This window comes from Dipodomys spectabilis, unplaced genomic scaffold (genome assembly GCF_019054845.1).
Source record: "Dipodomys spectabilis isolate Male_0828 unplaced genomic scaffold, ASM1905484v1 ptg000297l, whole genome shotgun sequence".
NCBI classification, from domain to species: Eukaryota; Metazoa; Chordata; class Mammalia; order Rodentia; family Heteromyidae; genus Dipodomys; species Dipodomys spectabilis.
Window position 1 is genome coordinate 16,541,495 of NW_024870974.1, and position 16,499 is coordinate 16,557,993.

At 34.7% G+C, this 16,499-nt stretch overlaps 1 protein-coding gene across 1 annotated transcript in view; it reads left to right on the top strand.

The window, feature by feature from the left end:
* Positions 1-16,499, top strand: part of Lrba (LPS responsive beige-like anchor protein) — a 443,207-nt gene that overhangs the window by 293,549 nt on the left and 133,159 nt on the right. Inside the window, 2 exon segments of the mRNA XM_042701880.1 lie at positions 12,816-12,933; positions 14,559-14,661. Coding sequence (XP_042557814.1) covers positions 12,816-12,933; positions 14,559-14,661 — 221 coding nt within the window.

Consider the following 16,499-nt stretch of genomic DNA (forward strand, 5'->3'; position numbering starts at 1 on the left):
ACCACAGCTACTGTCATGTGGAAACTACTCAGGCATCCCCGAAGAGTGGCAGCTTCTCATTTTTTTCCTCTGCCATCTATTGAATTGTACAAATACTTTTATTGTGAATTCTTCACGATTGTCTGTTGGCAAAGGATGTGGGAAATAGTTTCAAGATGGTAATTCCTACTTTGTAGCATGGAACACTGTACTGCTTCGGCCTCTCCTGCTGTTTGTTTTTTACCCATGGCCTGTAGCTGACTTTGGAGGAATCATACTCCGCAGGATGCTCTGTTTTGCAGATCCTCTGTTACCTTTTCTTCACTGCACTATCCCCTCATCTTTCAATAACTTTCTAAGAAGTGCATTGGATGTCAACTTTTTTTGAATTTTTGAACTAAATCATTAGTCTTCATTCATGCTTGGAAAATTTCATTATAAATAGTCTACCTTGGTAGATGTCTGATATTATTCATAGTAAAAATCTTAAGAAGAAAGGAGAATGTGTGTGTGTGTGTGTGTGTGTGTGTGTGTGTGTGTGAGAAAGAGAGAGGGGGGGACGGACAGACAGATAGACAGACAAAGACAGAGACAGAGAGAGACTGACCATATCTGTTATTCTCTTAATTGACAATCTCTCTTATTAGAATTCCCTATATGATGCTTTCAAACTGTTCTTCAATATCTAGCTAAAAGAGGAAGGCATTATAGAGGAAGGCAACAAAACAGACTTAGAAAGGAGGTTAGTGATCAGCCTCTGAAGTCTGCTATAGGTCAAGAGAAGATCTAAAAGTCTGTGGTCATTCTACCAGGGCCAAGACAGTTACTATAGTCTTTACCTGAAAGGAGTGAAGTGTCATTCTGAATATAATTAATTGGTCTTCTTCTTTTCTTCTGTTCGTTCACCACAGTCTTTTCATTGGTAATTGTGCTTTCTATAAATTTCAAAACGTTATTCTGCTGTATTTGGTTCTTTGCATAATTAGTAGAAACCTGTTTCCCACAGAAGAATCTTGTTTTGTGATAGCACATTTTATTTTTAAGCCTATAAGATTAGTGAATAAACTGTATTCTGTTGAATTTAATGACAAGATATATCTGGGCCTTTCTAAATAGTACTTCCTTCAAACTTCTAATAACAAAATAAATGAGAAAAAGAGATTGGAAATTTGAAAGGAACAAAATAAAGCCTACTTATGTATGAGAAGAAATTATGCAATAATTGATTTCATGTCTGCAACTTGGTATAATATAATTTATATATTTTATTTCATAATGATATAACAGAATTTATAAGATGCCCTAGTGAAAGAGAAAATATGTGTGCTGAATAATTGGTATTTTGTAAAAATATGAAATTATCATTGCAGTACTGACTTCTGAGGTTTTAATCCAATGCCATGCTGTCTTGATGGCACTGTAACTCTTTAAAGGAAGAATCTGCACACTGTCATTTGCTAAAGTGAATCTGTGTTACCTTGTATTTGTTCTAGAGATCTGTAGTTAGTTTGAATGATGACCTAATCTATGTCTGAGGCAGGTAGGCCATTTATCCAGGGCATAGCCCATTTCCACGTACACGGTCAGTGAGGCTGAATTATTTGCTATCTCAATACATATTATAGATTGAGCTTGGGTCTCTGATCAATGGTCATCAAAGTAATGAATCTTTTGAGGCAATGAAATAAGGAACAAAACTGAAAAACTATGAAAACATATTGCATCCTCCTAGAAGAAAAAAATAGAGCATTTCATGGAAAAGTATAATATTTTACTCAGTTTTCCAAACATAAAAAATATGAATAATGCCTTCTGATGTTCACTTTGTAATAGAGACATTGTATTAAAAGCAAAAAGTTAATTTTTTCCTATTTACTAGTGTATATAGATTTTAAATATTTTAAAACAATTTTACTCTTAGTTGAATTAGATTATGCCACTAGGCAGTTACTGAACTATTTAAGTACATTTAAAGTAAACTATTTTACTCTTTATTCAGAAAAGTTAGTTTAGTTAGGGTATGTTCTGTCTTGTTTTTTTCTTAGCCTGAGTCTTGCTACATAGCAAGGAGACTGTTCCTCTTGGGGGAGCCTCAGCAGAATAATATTCTGTAAAACTCTACAAGGGAGTTTCCTTTCCCATTGGGCAACTTCAAGTTTAGAAAACCCCAAATTCTTACAGTGGGCTTTGAAGGTCTTCATTATCTTGATTACGCTGGAGAGTGAAGGAACGTGCGCTTTGCTCCCGATGGAACACTGTCTCCCTCTGAAATGAAGGCACTTCCTCCACACCTTCAAGATCTACCAAATACTGGAGTGGTGTGACTCACCTTTCCATCTCTTAATCTACAATACTTTTTTGTGGCCTACATTGTATGTCTTCTATCCTTTACAAATCTTACTTGACATTTTTTGTACATGTTTAATACTGTTTGAATTTTTCTGTCTCTTACAAGCTACTTCCGTGTTCATTTTTTTTTGCTTAACAAGTCTGTTTTTTGGTTTTGGTTTTGTTTGTTTGTTTTACCTATCTTTCATAAGCTACTATCCTGCTTCCTTTAATGTTTGGGACTCTTATCTGTCTCATTTCGTCAGATATTCTTCGATAAAACAGCAAATTCACATTACATACATAGTTAAAAACTTTCATTGATTCCCTGTTTTTTTGGAGAGGGTGAAAATGTTAAACATATTTCTCTTAGGTTGTAATAATTCTTTGCACGGCAGTTGTTCTTGATAATTTTCCCCCAAATATGCTTGCCACAACAGGCTACTGTAAAGCACTGTACATTGAAATGTCTTATAAGCAACAGAAATTTATTTCTCATAATCCTGGTGGATCAGGACATAGCAGGGTTCATTCTAGTGAAGGCTCTCTTCCAGGTGGGAGATTGCTGACTTCTGCTTCTATCCTCCGCAGGAAGAATGATGGCTGGAATCTCTCTGGGGCCCCTTACATCAGGGGACCATTCCCATCTGACAGGTTCTTTTGTGACACAGTCTCTACTTGGTGGTCCCAAATGTTCTTACCATAACATTGGATGTTAGGAATTCAACATATTTTAGAGGGGCACAGCATGCATTCCATAACCAACATCTACTTTTTTCTCCTTATAAGTTCCTTTCCAATAAACTCCTGATTTCCATTCTTAGTATTTATAAGAGATTATGTTAACCACTCTCTATAGTTGCCCATACCCAAAAAAAATACTGGCCTTAATTTCCCCCTACCATCCTTTCCAGTACCCTTGCTGAGAACTAAGACATGGAATTTGCTATTCTAACTAGTCAAGAAAGCTCTCCTTTCCATTCAATTTTGAACAGGATTGTAGAAACAAAGAACAGGAAATGGAGCAATTAATTCACAACTAACATAGTTAATTTCATCTTTTATTCACTCAGTACACATTTTTAAAGTTCTATAATACGTTGAGTAACCTGGGATTAAAAAATAATGTGCAGTTACACTGCTGCTTCAAAAATGTCTAGCGAGGGAGACAAGACGTGCAAATAAATGAAAGCTGTGTTAAGACTGGGATCATACACTGCAGAGAATGGTTGACTCTTCCTGGGAAATCAGAGATTTTACAAAACCATGGCCTTTAAGAGTGCAAAGTTTACTGGAAAAAGGAGTGTTAGGTAGTGACTTACAGACTTTGCTGCCCAGGCTGGCTTGATCCTGAGATTTCTGCCTCCTCCTGAATAGCTAGTGTTACAGGTGTGAGCTACCAGCACCTTTCAAATTACATGATTTTTTAAAGTGGAGATTGGTTCTTAAATTTTCTTGTCTTGTAATGTGCTTATCTGTCTTTGACATGTGGATAAGGCTGACCTCACAAAATAAGGAAGAATTGTTGGAACTGGCACTCTTTAGTCATCAAATGATTGGTAGAATTTACCAGTGGAACTTTTGAGCCTGAGTTTACTCTGTGGGAAGATCAAATTACAAATTCAGTTTTTTAATTGATAAAAATGCTAATCATGTTTCTGTTTCCACTTGAGAGGACTTTGGTAGTTTGTGACATTCAAGACACCTGACCATCACGCCAATATCCAAATTAGTTGTTTATAATACCCTTCTATTCTTTTGATGTCTATGAACTCTGATAGATCTTCTCTTCTATTTACTTAGTGCCCTCAGGCTTGAACTCAGGGTCTGGACACTGTACCTGAGTGATTTTGCTCAAGGCTGGAACTGTACCACTTGAGCCAGAACTCCACTTCTAGTTTTTTGGTGGTTAATTGGAGATAAAAGTCTCACAGACTTTTGTGCCCTCGCTGGCTTTGAACCTCAGATCTTAGCCTCCTGAGTAGTTAGGATTACAGGCCTGAGCCATGGATGCTCTATCTAATGTTTGTTAGTTATTTAAAAGTATACTATTTCAAAGTTGTGAGAAATTGTCATATATCTTTCTGTAGTTAAGTTTTTGTATTTTATCTTTAGTTGACTAGTAATAATTTTAGGTATTTATAGGGTTGTTTCTATCATAGTGGAATGATAAAGTCAGGCTAGTTAACATGTGCATACTTATTGTTTCTTCATAGTAAAAACAGTTAAAGTCTACTCTTCTAGCTATTTTGTAATATGCAATTCATTTATCCTCAACTGTGATCATGTTCTACAATAGGACTATTGTTATTGATTCACTTTACTTCCACTTTTGTCAAAGAAAATACTTTACCTGGTTTGAATTTGTTATAGATTTTGCAATTGGGGCTTTTGGTATGAAGTATGTCTTTGTTGTTGTTAAAAAACAAACAAGCTATGTTTTCCAGGCTGGTCTTGACCCCCTTGGTTAAAGCAGTGTCCCCACCTCAGGCTCTTAAGTAGCTGCAACTACAGTCATGTGCCACTGACCCCAACTGTTCTTTTTTGTTTTGTTTTGTTTTTGTAGGTTGTGGGGCCTGAACTCTGGGCCTGGGCACTGTCCCTCAGCAATTCAGCTCTAGGCTAGTGCCCTACCACTTTGAGCAACAGCACCACTTCCGAGTTTTTCTATTTATGTGGTGCTGAGCAATTGAACCCAGGGCCTCATGCATGCAAGGCAAGCACTCTACCCCTGAACCACCTTCCCAGCCCTCCAATTGTTCTATCTTTGTAAATGCATATTATGCTTCTGTTAAATGACATGTCCTATGAATGTCAGATCCTCTTGCCTGATTGGTCATGCTGTCTATATTTTTATTGATTTTATAAAAAAAATCTATTAAAAAATCAATTATTGAGAGACAAAAGTCAAAATATGCTTATATTGTGGCCATATGTATTTATCCTTGCACTGGATCACTTGAGTCTTGAGCTAGCTTTTTGCTAGTTATTTGGAGATTGAGTGTCTCAGACTTTCCTTGCTGGGCTGGCATAGCCCCCTGGTCCTCCAGATTTTAGCCTAAGAGTTATGATTATAGGCATGAGCCACTGGCACCTGGCTTACATCAGGCTTTGTTTCATTTTGTTTATCTATTTGTTTGTTTATTTAGAGACATGATTTCAGTATGTGGCCTAGACTGTCCTGTGTCCTCACTATCCTCCTTCCTCAGTCTCCTGGGTACTGGGATTATAGGCCAGCACTGGTGTACCTAGCTCTCTTCCATATTGTTAAAGCTTTGTCATTTTGGTCACAAACAACTAGAAGATAGTTACAGTGTGTTCATGAAATGATTTGTTAACATTTTGAAACGTCCGTCTTTATCACTGGTATCATTTTTCACCCTAAACTCTGCTTGTTTTTATTGGATGTACCATTCTAATAATTTTGTCGTATGTGTCATTCCTGGATGTTTTATTCAGTTAATTTCTTTACTCATTATGCGTTCTGTTTTCTTGCTTTTGTGTGGGCCTGGTAATTTTGAATTGAATGCCAGCTGTGATGAATTTAACCCAGTTATGTGGCAAATATTTTTTTGTGAATATTTGAATGCATTAGTCTGGTATACAGTTAAGTTGCTTGGATGTAGTTTGATACATCTGGATCTTGCTTTTAAGACTTGTTTGGCAAGATCAGAGCAGCATTTATATGATGATAATTTTCCCTACTTCTATGGTAAAGCCTCGTGAGTGCTTCAGAAGCTTGTTTTACTCTGTCTGTGGAGGTTCTGTTTGGAGGGGGGGGAGTTATGATCCTTCTCTGACTTCAGGTTGTTTTTTTATTCAGTGGATGACCTCAGATCTCTGGAGCTCTTATACTTTGTGGCTTCCATATATGTTAATTATTTTCAATATTTGTTAGGTACAAGATAAATCCAGTCCTGGTTAGTCCCTCTTCATCAGAAGTAATACTACCCTGACATGTGAATTTTCCATTTAAAAAATAAATTGTAATTCTCTCTGTTACTATTTACAGAATCTTACTTAGATTGTGAGGCTGAGCCATCAGTCATGCCTTGTATATTCCAGGGACTCTTCTGGGTACTGTGGCTAGTGATCTAGCATCATAAAAACTCCATTTAAGTATAAGCTCCAAACTAACAGAGAATGTGCTACTATATGGAGTTAGGCAATGAAATCTAGTGAAACAATGGACAAAATTACACTTGAATTCAAGAAGGTATTTACCTTCAAACCAACTATTTCCATTTTAATTCAGATTTTTATTTAAGTTCATTTTGCTGTTTCTCTGCAAATTTGACATATAGCTCGTTACCTTATGGGCTGTTATGGAAAAGAAAATAAACTATTTGTATTACTTGCTATTGTCTCCTAATATCCTCATCTGGTATGTTTTAGATTCTTGCCTTCTGTTAAAACAACAGCCACCATCAAAATGCACTGCAGGTATATTTAAATGTAAAAAATGGAATTAAATATTAGTTAGAAGATAAATACCCTCTTTATTTTTCTCCTTTATTATGACATTTGGCTTTTGAATCACTAAGATATATATAAACTGTTAGCTCAATAAAAGGGTTTTTAATAATATACCATATAAAATGCAAATTATTTTTAAACTGAGGAATATTGAAAATGAAACAGAACCAAGTAAAGAGTCTGAATTATTTACTGGCCCAAGGCTTAAAGGTGCATCAGTCCAGCACAAATATTAAATTATGAAATGGGAATTTCAGTTTGCCATAAATCTGTCTGCCATCACAGCTTAAAATAAAATAGTTTTGCCCATCTAAAGCAACATCAATTTGCCAGTCAGTGCTTCATGTATCAAAGAGTGGTCTGTGAAAATATCAATATCATTGGTTAATATAAATGAAATTAATTTTTAAAGCTGGGCTAAAGGTTGACATCTGAAAAATTGCATTACTTTGCAGAAGAGAAATTTCTGTCTTCTAGTGAAATTCCAGGTCATGAGGGCAAGTAATTTTCACAATCTTCAATGGGAGCCAGTGAAATATGAACTTCATTGTCACCTAGCCCCAAAGCGATAAGATAAAATGAGCTGATACATCATTTGCTGTGGTTTTATCGTCTCCTTTGGTAATTGGAAGAGAAAACATAAGAGTGTGTGTCTCTATGCTCCCCTCTTGCCCCTCCTCCCTCTGGCCCCTCCCACCGCCCCACCACACACATCCAAGCTAAAGCCATTTTAGCCCAATCAATACAAAGGTCATACAGCATTTTATTTATATATTTTTAATTTTTCATGCTGACTAAAACTGCCAAGTAGAACATTAGAGTCATGAATATGTTTAATTGAATTTGTCACCCATGAAAATGTTAAGGAGAACACCGTACTACATCATAGCTCTAGTAAGCAGAAGGAAATTCGGAGATGTAAAAATAGTTCAGCAATTCATATTTAATTTAAAAGATTGTTTAGTATTTAGGACCTTTATTTTGTTATTTTTAAAGTTTAGGGACGTTCTAGGTGTTTATAAATATATATTATAGAAAAATTACTACCTTAAGGTTTTTCATTAGAAAAATATACTATTTTCACATTTTAAGAATCTCTATATTTTGCTTTAAGAATGTATCTTTGAAAATTTAACAGTTATGGTTGGTAATGAAGTAAGTCAGTACCAGAATTCAATATTAGTAGAATAACTTCAGTGATATCCTATGATACCAAGTTGAAAATACTATAGCAGAATATAAGAACAACATGAATAATTGTGATGTAACTCTAAATTATTTGATTAAAATCACATAGAACTTATTTGTTCACGTTAGAATTATTGCACCTATATTTGATGGTGATTTGATTTGAGAGTATGAATATGAAGGTTCTTTTGTTTTAAAGATATTCCAATGAACTGGTTTCCCATAATAATGTATAAGCTTGTGATTATCACTTATAATTTTGTGTTCTGAATACAGAATATAGAGAATATGTTCTAAACTTCTCTAGCAGTGGTGTCATAGTGTATTTGATGACATGATTAGTTTATATTTTATATACTAGGTTTAAAAGTTTTTCTGTATAGTAAATGTTTTCAGATAGTTTTAGAAGTTATTCTATTCTTTATATATATATATATATATATATATATATATATATTATGTGATTTTATTATTACCAAATTCCTCAGACACCAATGTGGAATTATCTGAAAGATTAAAACTTCTCAGGAAATTAGGAAGCATTCAAAATAGGATATGCTGCTAGTGTTAAATATTTAAAATAGTATTTTAAAAAATACTTTTTTGTTCTATACATACAGACTTGCATGTAAATATATCTTATTTTTGAGATAATTTTCTCACATTAAAAATGTCCTCCAAAAAAAATTTTCTCCTACAAGATTTCAAACTGTTTAAAATTTACTGGGGATAGTTCTTGGAACAAAAGCTCTCATTTAACTTAAGTGATACAAATATTGCTTTAACTATTTTAAATCTACTTTTCAAAAATATTAAATATCTCATAAGAAAGGGTCTCAACTAGTTGAGCAGTTAATGTGAGTTTCTATTGTTGTTTGTTAGTGAAAAATGAGAAAAAACTTTACTTGGATTAATTCATAAAGGGAATAAAAATGTTTTGCTTTAAAGATAAAAGCAAATGCAGCATGATAAAAAATTTTATTATTATTTCATGGTAAACTATCAGTTTGATGGGAGGATGAAATGCGTTATATTACTTGGAAAAATAGTATATTTTTTCAGAAGGTATGTTTGATTTTTTATGAAAATCAACTTAATATATGTGTACATATATTTTATATTACATATACATCAAATTCCAATCTCTTTCTTTCATAATACCCTTGTTTTAACATTTAACCCACAAGCCAGTTTTGTTGAAACATTATTTAAAAAAACTGAAAGTTAATTTTTTCACTAATAATCATACTAACAATAATAAAACAAGGAGTAAACATTTTGAAGAGAGTGATGTAGGCTTAAGCTTTCAAGCTGTTCTAGACTTGGGGTCATAACTGCAGAGCAATGGTAATGATACGGTTTCCATAGCAACTGATTCATTGGAGGGCTAGACCTCTGTCTAGGGTGCTGTCAGTATATGTAGAGTTTCAGTGAACAGAAACTCCCAAAGAAGGGTCTGCTTCTACCTAATCCAGTTTTAATTGAACTCTAGAGACTTTGAAGTGAAGCCTCAGACCAGGCACATACTACTATTCCAATAAGAATCGAACCTCGTGCTTCGCTAGCCCTCAGCTGCTTCTCAGTACTGACACTTTTTCCTAATCAGTCCTTTAAAGAAATGTTATTATAGTTTCAGGTAGTAGTTCTTTAGTTAAGAATACCTTCATTTCTATTTTAAGCCTCAACAATCTCGCTTTCCACAGTCATTAATCTTTTCCTTCATTAATCTTTTCTTTACAAAAATTATACTAGTAATGTTTGTGCAGATTCTAATGTTTGATTTCATTGTAAATTATAAATAATCTTCTGTCTTTAGTTTCTGTCTGAGTTTGAAAATGTTACCAGACCTCTTTCAATAAGATATTGTTTACATCAGGTCTGGAAACATGAAAAACAATGCTAATTGTAAATATGTATACTAGTAGAATAAGAACTTATACATATCTGAGCACTGGAGGCTCACACCCCTAGCAACTCAGGAGGCTGGGATCTGAGGATTGCAGTTTGGAGCCAGCTCCCAGCAAAAGGCTGGAATTGGCAGCCAGAGTCAGGTGGTAGAGACCCAACCATGAGGGAAAAAGCCAAGAGAGAGTTTGAGGCCTGAGATCAAGCCCCCCAGTATGTACATCAAACAAAAAGCAGCAACTTATATGTAGGACTGGAGGTGTGGCTGAGAGTCAAGCCGGATGAAATCTACATAGCAAGCTTGAAGCCCTGAGTTCAAACCCCAGCACCACAAAAAGCAAAAAACCAACACACGGATGATAGACCTCAAAACAAGGACAAAAGAGGAAAATGGTATCAGGAAGGGCTTACATGTACATGTGTGTGGAAAGTTCAACACCATCTTAAGACATGCAGTTATATGGCAAAATGTGAATAATTTTATGTTTGAATAGTGAGTACACAGATCTTTTGTTACATTTATTTATTTAGTTATTTATTTATTGTCAGTTGTGTATTTAGCTCCCTTAGCTCTTTTGCTCAAGGTTGGTGTTTTACAAGAAGACTAGGGCTCTGCCACTTTGAGCCACAGCACCACTTCCTGTTTTCTTGTGGTTAATTGGAGACAACTGTCTCATGGACTTTCCTGCCCTGTCTGGCTTTGAACCACAATTATCAGATCTAAGCCTCCTGAGTAGCTAGGATTACAAGCATGAATTACCAGTGCCTGGCTTTTTTGTTACTTCTGTATTTTTAAGTATTTTTTACCCTGGGTAAAATGAAACTCATTTAAAAAGAATAGAGCACTTATATTTCAGGTGGATCTTTAAATGCTGTTCAAAGGAATAGAGTGTAATTAATGTTTTATTAATCAGAAACCACCTCAGTATATTAAAAGTCTTCTAACAGTATTCCACCCTATTTATTTGTAATGATAGAGTATCCTAGAATATATTCTTCATTTGGATCACTGTGAATGTGCAAACATTGACATCACCACTATTACAAGCAACAGCTGTACTGCTCTAACTAGGAAAGGTAGACTCATTGATAGACCAGTCTACCATTGGTAACTAGGGTTGTTGTTGTTGGTTGAAGTTTGAAATCAGGGCCTTGCCACTTGAATCATACTCTAGCACTTCTTGCTTTTTTTAAAATTGCATCTCACATTTCTGCCTAGGTTAGCTGGACTGTTTCTTTATGCTTGTTACAGAGCTGGGATGACAATCCCATGCCACCACTCCCCGCATTTTATTGGTTGTAATAGGGTCTCACAAACTTATTTGTCCAAGCTGGCTGCAAATCATCTCAGCCTTCCAAGTGAATAGTGTTACAGGCATGAGCCACATATGCTTGAAGACGCTGGAAGTAGTGTGTGCACTCTTTTACTCTTGTTGAACTTGCATTCCAGTATTTTTGTTCAGGAAAAGACCAGAGACAAGCAGACAAGTACTATCATTTCAGATACTTTGAAGAAATTTTGAAGTGTTTTAGAACTAGATGGCTTTTTACAAGAGCCAGTAGGGTTTAATTCTCAGATAGGGTAGATGGGCAGAAATCTAAAACAGTGAGCCAGCGATGAGATTTAGAAGAATGCTTCAGGCAGAGGCAAACAAGGGGATAAAGAAAATATCTGGAGAGTAAAACCAGAATTTTTATCTTCTTTCTTCCTGCTGAATTCTCTTGATCTTGCTTACATTGGTATTTGTTATATGGATTTTTCTGTTATCAGTTTCAGAACTGAGAACATGATTAGTTGCTTGAAGTTTTACTTTAAAAATCATTATATCTCAGATTTATACCCACTTTTTAAACTCCTGCTGTATCTGAATAGAATAATTTTTGTAGAAAAATTGAAATACATACTGAATTTAAAAGTTTTCTGATATTGTTCAAATAAACAGCACTTTGCATTGGATAATATAGATTTGCTTGCAATTGGGATTTGAAAAAAAACAGAAGCAAGAAAAGGACAGGTTGTGTAGGGTAAAGAATTTGCCCTCTTTTCTCTCTTTGCACATCTTGATCCCTACACTGCCATCAGTGCTGTTTTTCTTGTATTTCTAATGTAGTTACTACTTCTGAGAGACATCTCAATGTTTAACCTTGCTTTCACAGATTTTTAACAGACCCTGATAGGAAATATATCTCCTTTTCTCTATAGATATATGCTCAGCCTAATTTAACACTTTCATAATTAAGCTTTTAGAATGATCTTTTTGAAAAATGCAACTAAATGGCACTTAGGGCTAAAGATGGGATTACTTTGAGCATTTTAAGCAACTGTGTCTGTCACATGTGATGACAAGAACTGTAACAAGTTACTCTGACAATCACCCACTCCATAGAGAGATTATGCTGAGCTTATTTGCAGGTTTATGTGCAGCTTTAGCTGACAAAATGATACTTAACCTCTTACACAGTTAGTCTTTGCCTTCTGAATGATTGCCTTAATAGTGACCAACACAGTGATTTTTTTTTTAAGTCATGAACTTTACTGGGCAAATTGTATTCATATTATATGGAATTGTTTTATGTATGTGATTCACAAGCATGTAGGAAATTCTCCTTAATTCTCATTAAGATATTATCTGAAACTTTATTTTCCATAACATGATTTCAAAATCAATCAATAAAGGTAATAAGTAATTCCCAAGAAGTGATAAAATTATATCATTGTTTTTTAAAAGCTTAGGCATATATTTACAATTAGATGTTTTATATTTTACTTTTCTTTTTCTTTTCGGCCTTTTCATAAATTATAGTACATTTTCTTAGTCTCTTTTAAACGGTTTCAATAACTATTAATTTTTTCTCACAGAATCTTTTTATTTTAATTGAGAGAAAAACCCAACACCAATTATTGTCTTTGAGTGGGACTCTTTTTTTCCCCTTACTAGATCCTGGCATACACAGAAGGGCTGCATGGAAAATGGCTGTTTTCAGAGATACGATCCATCTTTTCTCGACGTTATCTTTTGCAAAATACAGCTCTGGAAATCTTTATGGCAAACAGAGGTAATATGTTGCAGAAGCACATTGTCACACAGCTAACTTCTGTCTCTTTAAGATGTCACTTTTGAACATACCATATTGTTTCCATTTAGATTGGATTTTGTAGTCTACTCTCTGCCCTACTTACCTCATTTTTTATGTTGCATGGATCTTCCTAGGTCCTCTCACCCCCATTTGAAGAATCAGTTGTGGTTCTTTTTGTTTTCTGGCCATATCACAGATTGTAAATATGGGAGACAAATAACTGTCTAATTAGTTATGGAGTGCTGATGTCCCCAGTGTTGCTTTGTTCTTTAAACTCCTGATAGCTGACTGCATTTGGGTAGAGATCTTTAAGTGACTCATGTTTATTTTATCTTTTGTCCAATCTATTCCTATTTAAAATAGAATCTCAGAAAATGGCACTGATGTGGTGGTTGCTTTGTATTACATCATTCTTGAAAGTTACACTAAAATTCTATTTTTGGATTTAGAATGGAACTTGGTGAAGCCCATTAAGACAAGAAAGGGAGATAACTTGAATTTGGAGGGAAAGCACTAGGTTGTAGTAGTGGAGATGAATAAGGAGGAAAAAAAAACACCCAAGTGAATTTTGTGTGTATGTTGCCGCATTATTTCTTATTTGATTTTTCTATAATCTTTATGCTATACTTAAAAACTATACATAATACATATGCCATACAAATAATTGTTTCTCTTTAAGGTCTCCCCCCACCACCCCCCCACGTACACACACAAGCACACACACACACACACACACTTCTAATGCAAACATTATTCCTCTAGAAAAAATATTTTGTAGATGATTAGTGAATGTTTACTAAAAACATATTGGTATTGTTAGTGTTGAAGAGATATGATAACATAGGTAATTTTTGTTTTAACTATTTTTTTTTACACTTTAAAGCCTACCGTGATTCTAATACTGATGTTGACATATATATAAAATTTCCAGATGGACCAAATTGATACCTTCTAAATTTTCTCTTAAATTTCATGACTTTAGTAGTTTTTAAGAGGAATAAAGATGTATATATATCATTGTGGTTAACATTTATATATTGAATATGATTTATGTTGATGGGTGCCTTTTGATTTTTCCACACATGTGTAATTATTGAAGTGGGAATGATTAAAAAGCATTTAAATCTCTCCACTAACCAAAGAAGAAAAATTTTCTTTCAGGGCCTCAATTTATGTAAATTATATGAACATGATCTATAAATACATAAGTGTTACAGAAAATTGTTTTTAAGTTCTTTATCACGGGAAAAATAGAGCTGAAATTTCACTCTATTTCTGGCTATTGGTGCTAGATGGGTAACTTTATAAACCTGACTTTTAAAAACAATTCTGTCTGGAAATTTAGAGATTTGATGACAATTCAATTTTGTTACTCTTCAGAGGACAGCAGTTTTCAGAACTTCTGACACTATTTACAGATGAAACTGTCTATGCTAAAAGAGCGCACAGTAAAACAAATACCATGTCTAGAGGACTAATACTAAAACTCAATATACGGGTCAATGAAAGTTAAAGTAGGGAAATTTTTCTATTGAATTAGGAAACCAGTTTTCCAGAAAAGAAGTCATGTTGTATTCTAATTTTTACAAAATTTCTTTTCCTAGTTGCCATAATGTTCAACTTCCCAGACCCTGCGACAGTAAAGAAAGTGGTGAACTGTCTCCCCCGTGTTGGTGTTGGAACCAGTTTTGGATTACCTCAAACCAGGTACTATTTTACATGAGACAAATATAGAAAATACTCTGTATTAATATTCTCACTAATATGTATTAATATGTTTTATTAGTAATGCGTGGCCTCCTGTCTTCAGTTTCAATTTGAAGAAATACAACCACCCTATATGTGCAAATATTCCAACATGAGCAAAGTTTTTAGTATTCTAAACAAAAAAATAAATTGGAAGGCAGGTAACAGTGGAAACTAGTGATTTACTTTTAGAGTCTCATAAGAAGACATTTAATTCAGGTGGTATATGACCTTGATGATACAATTGAAGAGAGGCATCCTTGTTTAGAAATCTGTAGAAAATACATTTTACGGGACTTGGAGAGTAGAATTGGAAGGTGATAAGGAGATTCTCAGTTTGTCTTCCCAGGTCTCAGCCTGGGTATGAACAGTGATAGTCATACATTCTTTCATCCTCATGATTGGGGTTGTAGGGAAGAGGTAGATGAGCAGAGGATCAGATTAGTTTTAGGTACATTCAAATTGAGCTCACTGAGAGATGTCCAACTGGAAATACTAGCTGGGAAGTTTACAAGGAGATATCTGAGACTTCAAAGCAATAAAAAAGAAAAACAGTGCCCTTTTCACGAAATCAGAAAGCTACTTGGAGAGAGATTATGGAATGGCTATGTGCTGAGGAACCTCAGCACTGATTTCAAAACTTACTGTAAAATGAGTGTAATTAAGACAATATAGTATTTTTACAAAGGCCAGGGCAAGAAAACAGAACCTTTTCTCCAGCCTCACCTCTTCAAACCAAGCACCAAAACTAAGAGTGGCTCAAATAATACGAAAACCAGGAAAATGTGAATCTAAGGGATGATATGTTTTAAAGGTGCTAAGCTCTGTTGAGAAATTAGTAAAACAGCCTGGAAAAAAGAGTGTCCATTGCCTTTAGCAGCTGTAGATTTTGACTGAAATAAGGCTGAATATCCTGAATTTGCCTGCAGTGTCAACAGGCTGTACTTGGCAAACGTTCCCCTGGATTCTATTGGAGTTTAGAAGCTACTCTATCCAATTGAGGTGTGATAACCTTGCAGTTCATGCTCTTAAGACTGTTGGGTGTGAGCTGGTAGAGACACTTGTATTGATCCTGACACACTACCAGTGGCACACGGAAGCACAGGAGCATTAATCTTGCCATCAATTTTCTATCTGGAGTGTTCTGACACTACATAGATACAGTTTTCTAATTTGGGGAGGAGAAGGGAAAAAACAAAATGCTTAAATAGGGATACTGGTTGACCCATTGTAACAATGAGATGTACAAGACACTATATTGAAAAGGAACTTTACAACTTGGGGTAAGGGAGAGGGAAAAGTAGGGAGGTGGAAGAGGAAAGGCATGGTAGGGGAAAAACAAAGGAGGAGGTAACAATGCTCAATAGGAAATGTACTCATTACCTTACTCATGTAACTGTAACCCCTCTGTACACTATTTTTACAATAGAATCATTAAAAAAAAAAAGAAAAAGAAAAAAGCTTTGCCAAAAATCCAAGGAAGAATGAACTACTGATACTTGAGATCATTATTGTTGATCTTCAGCCACATTCTGATTATTGGATGAAGCCTGACGCAAATACTACTAATGAAATTTACCTGAAATGCCCAGAAAAGGCAGGCTTACAGACATAAGTGGGCTGATGGATATTTTGAACGGGAATGGAGATTAACTATAAATAGGCATAAGGTAAACTTTTGTGGTGATGAGAATAATCTATCAAGGTGGTAATTATATTACTATAGAAATACTACCTTCAAAAATTGTTTTGTCACTTATTGTGGATACATTTTATAGATTTGGACCATACCCAATAAA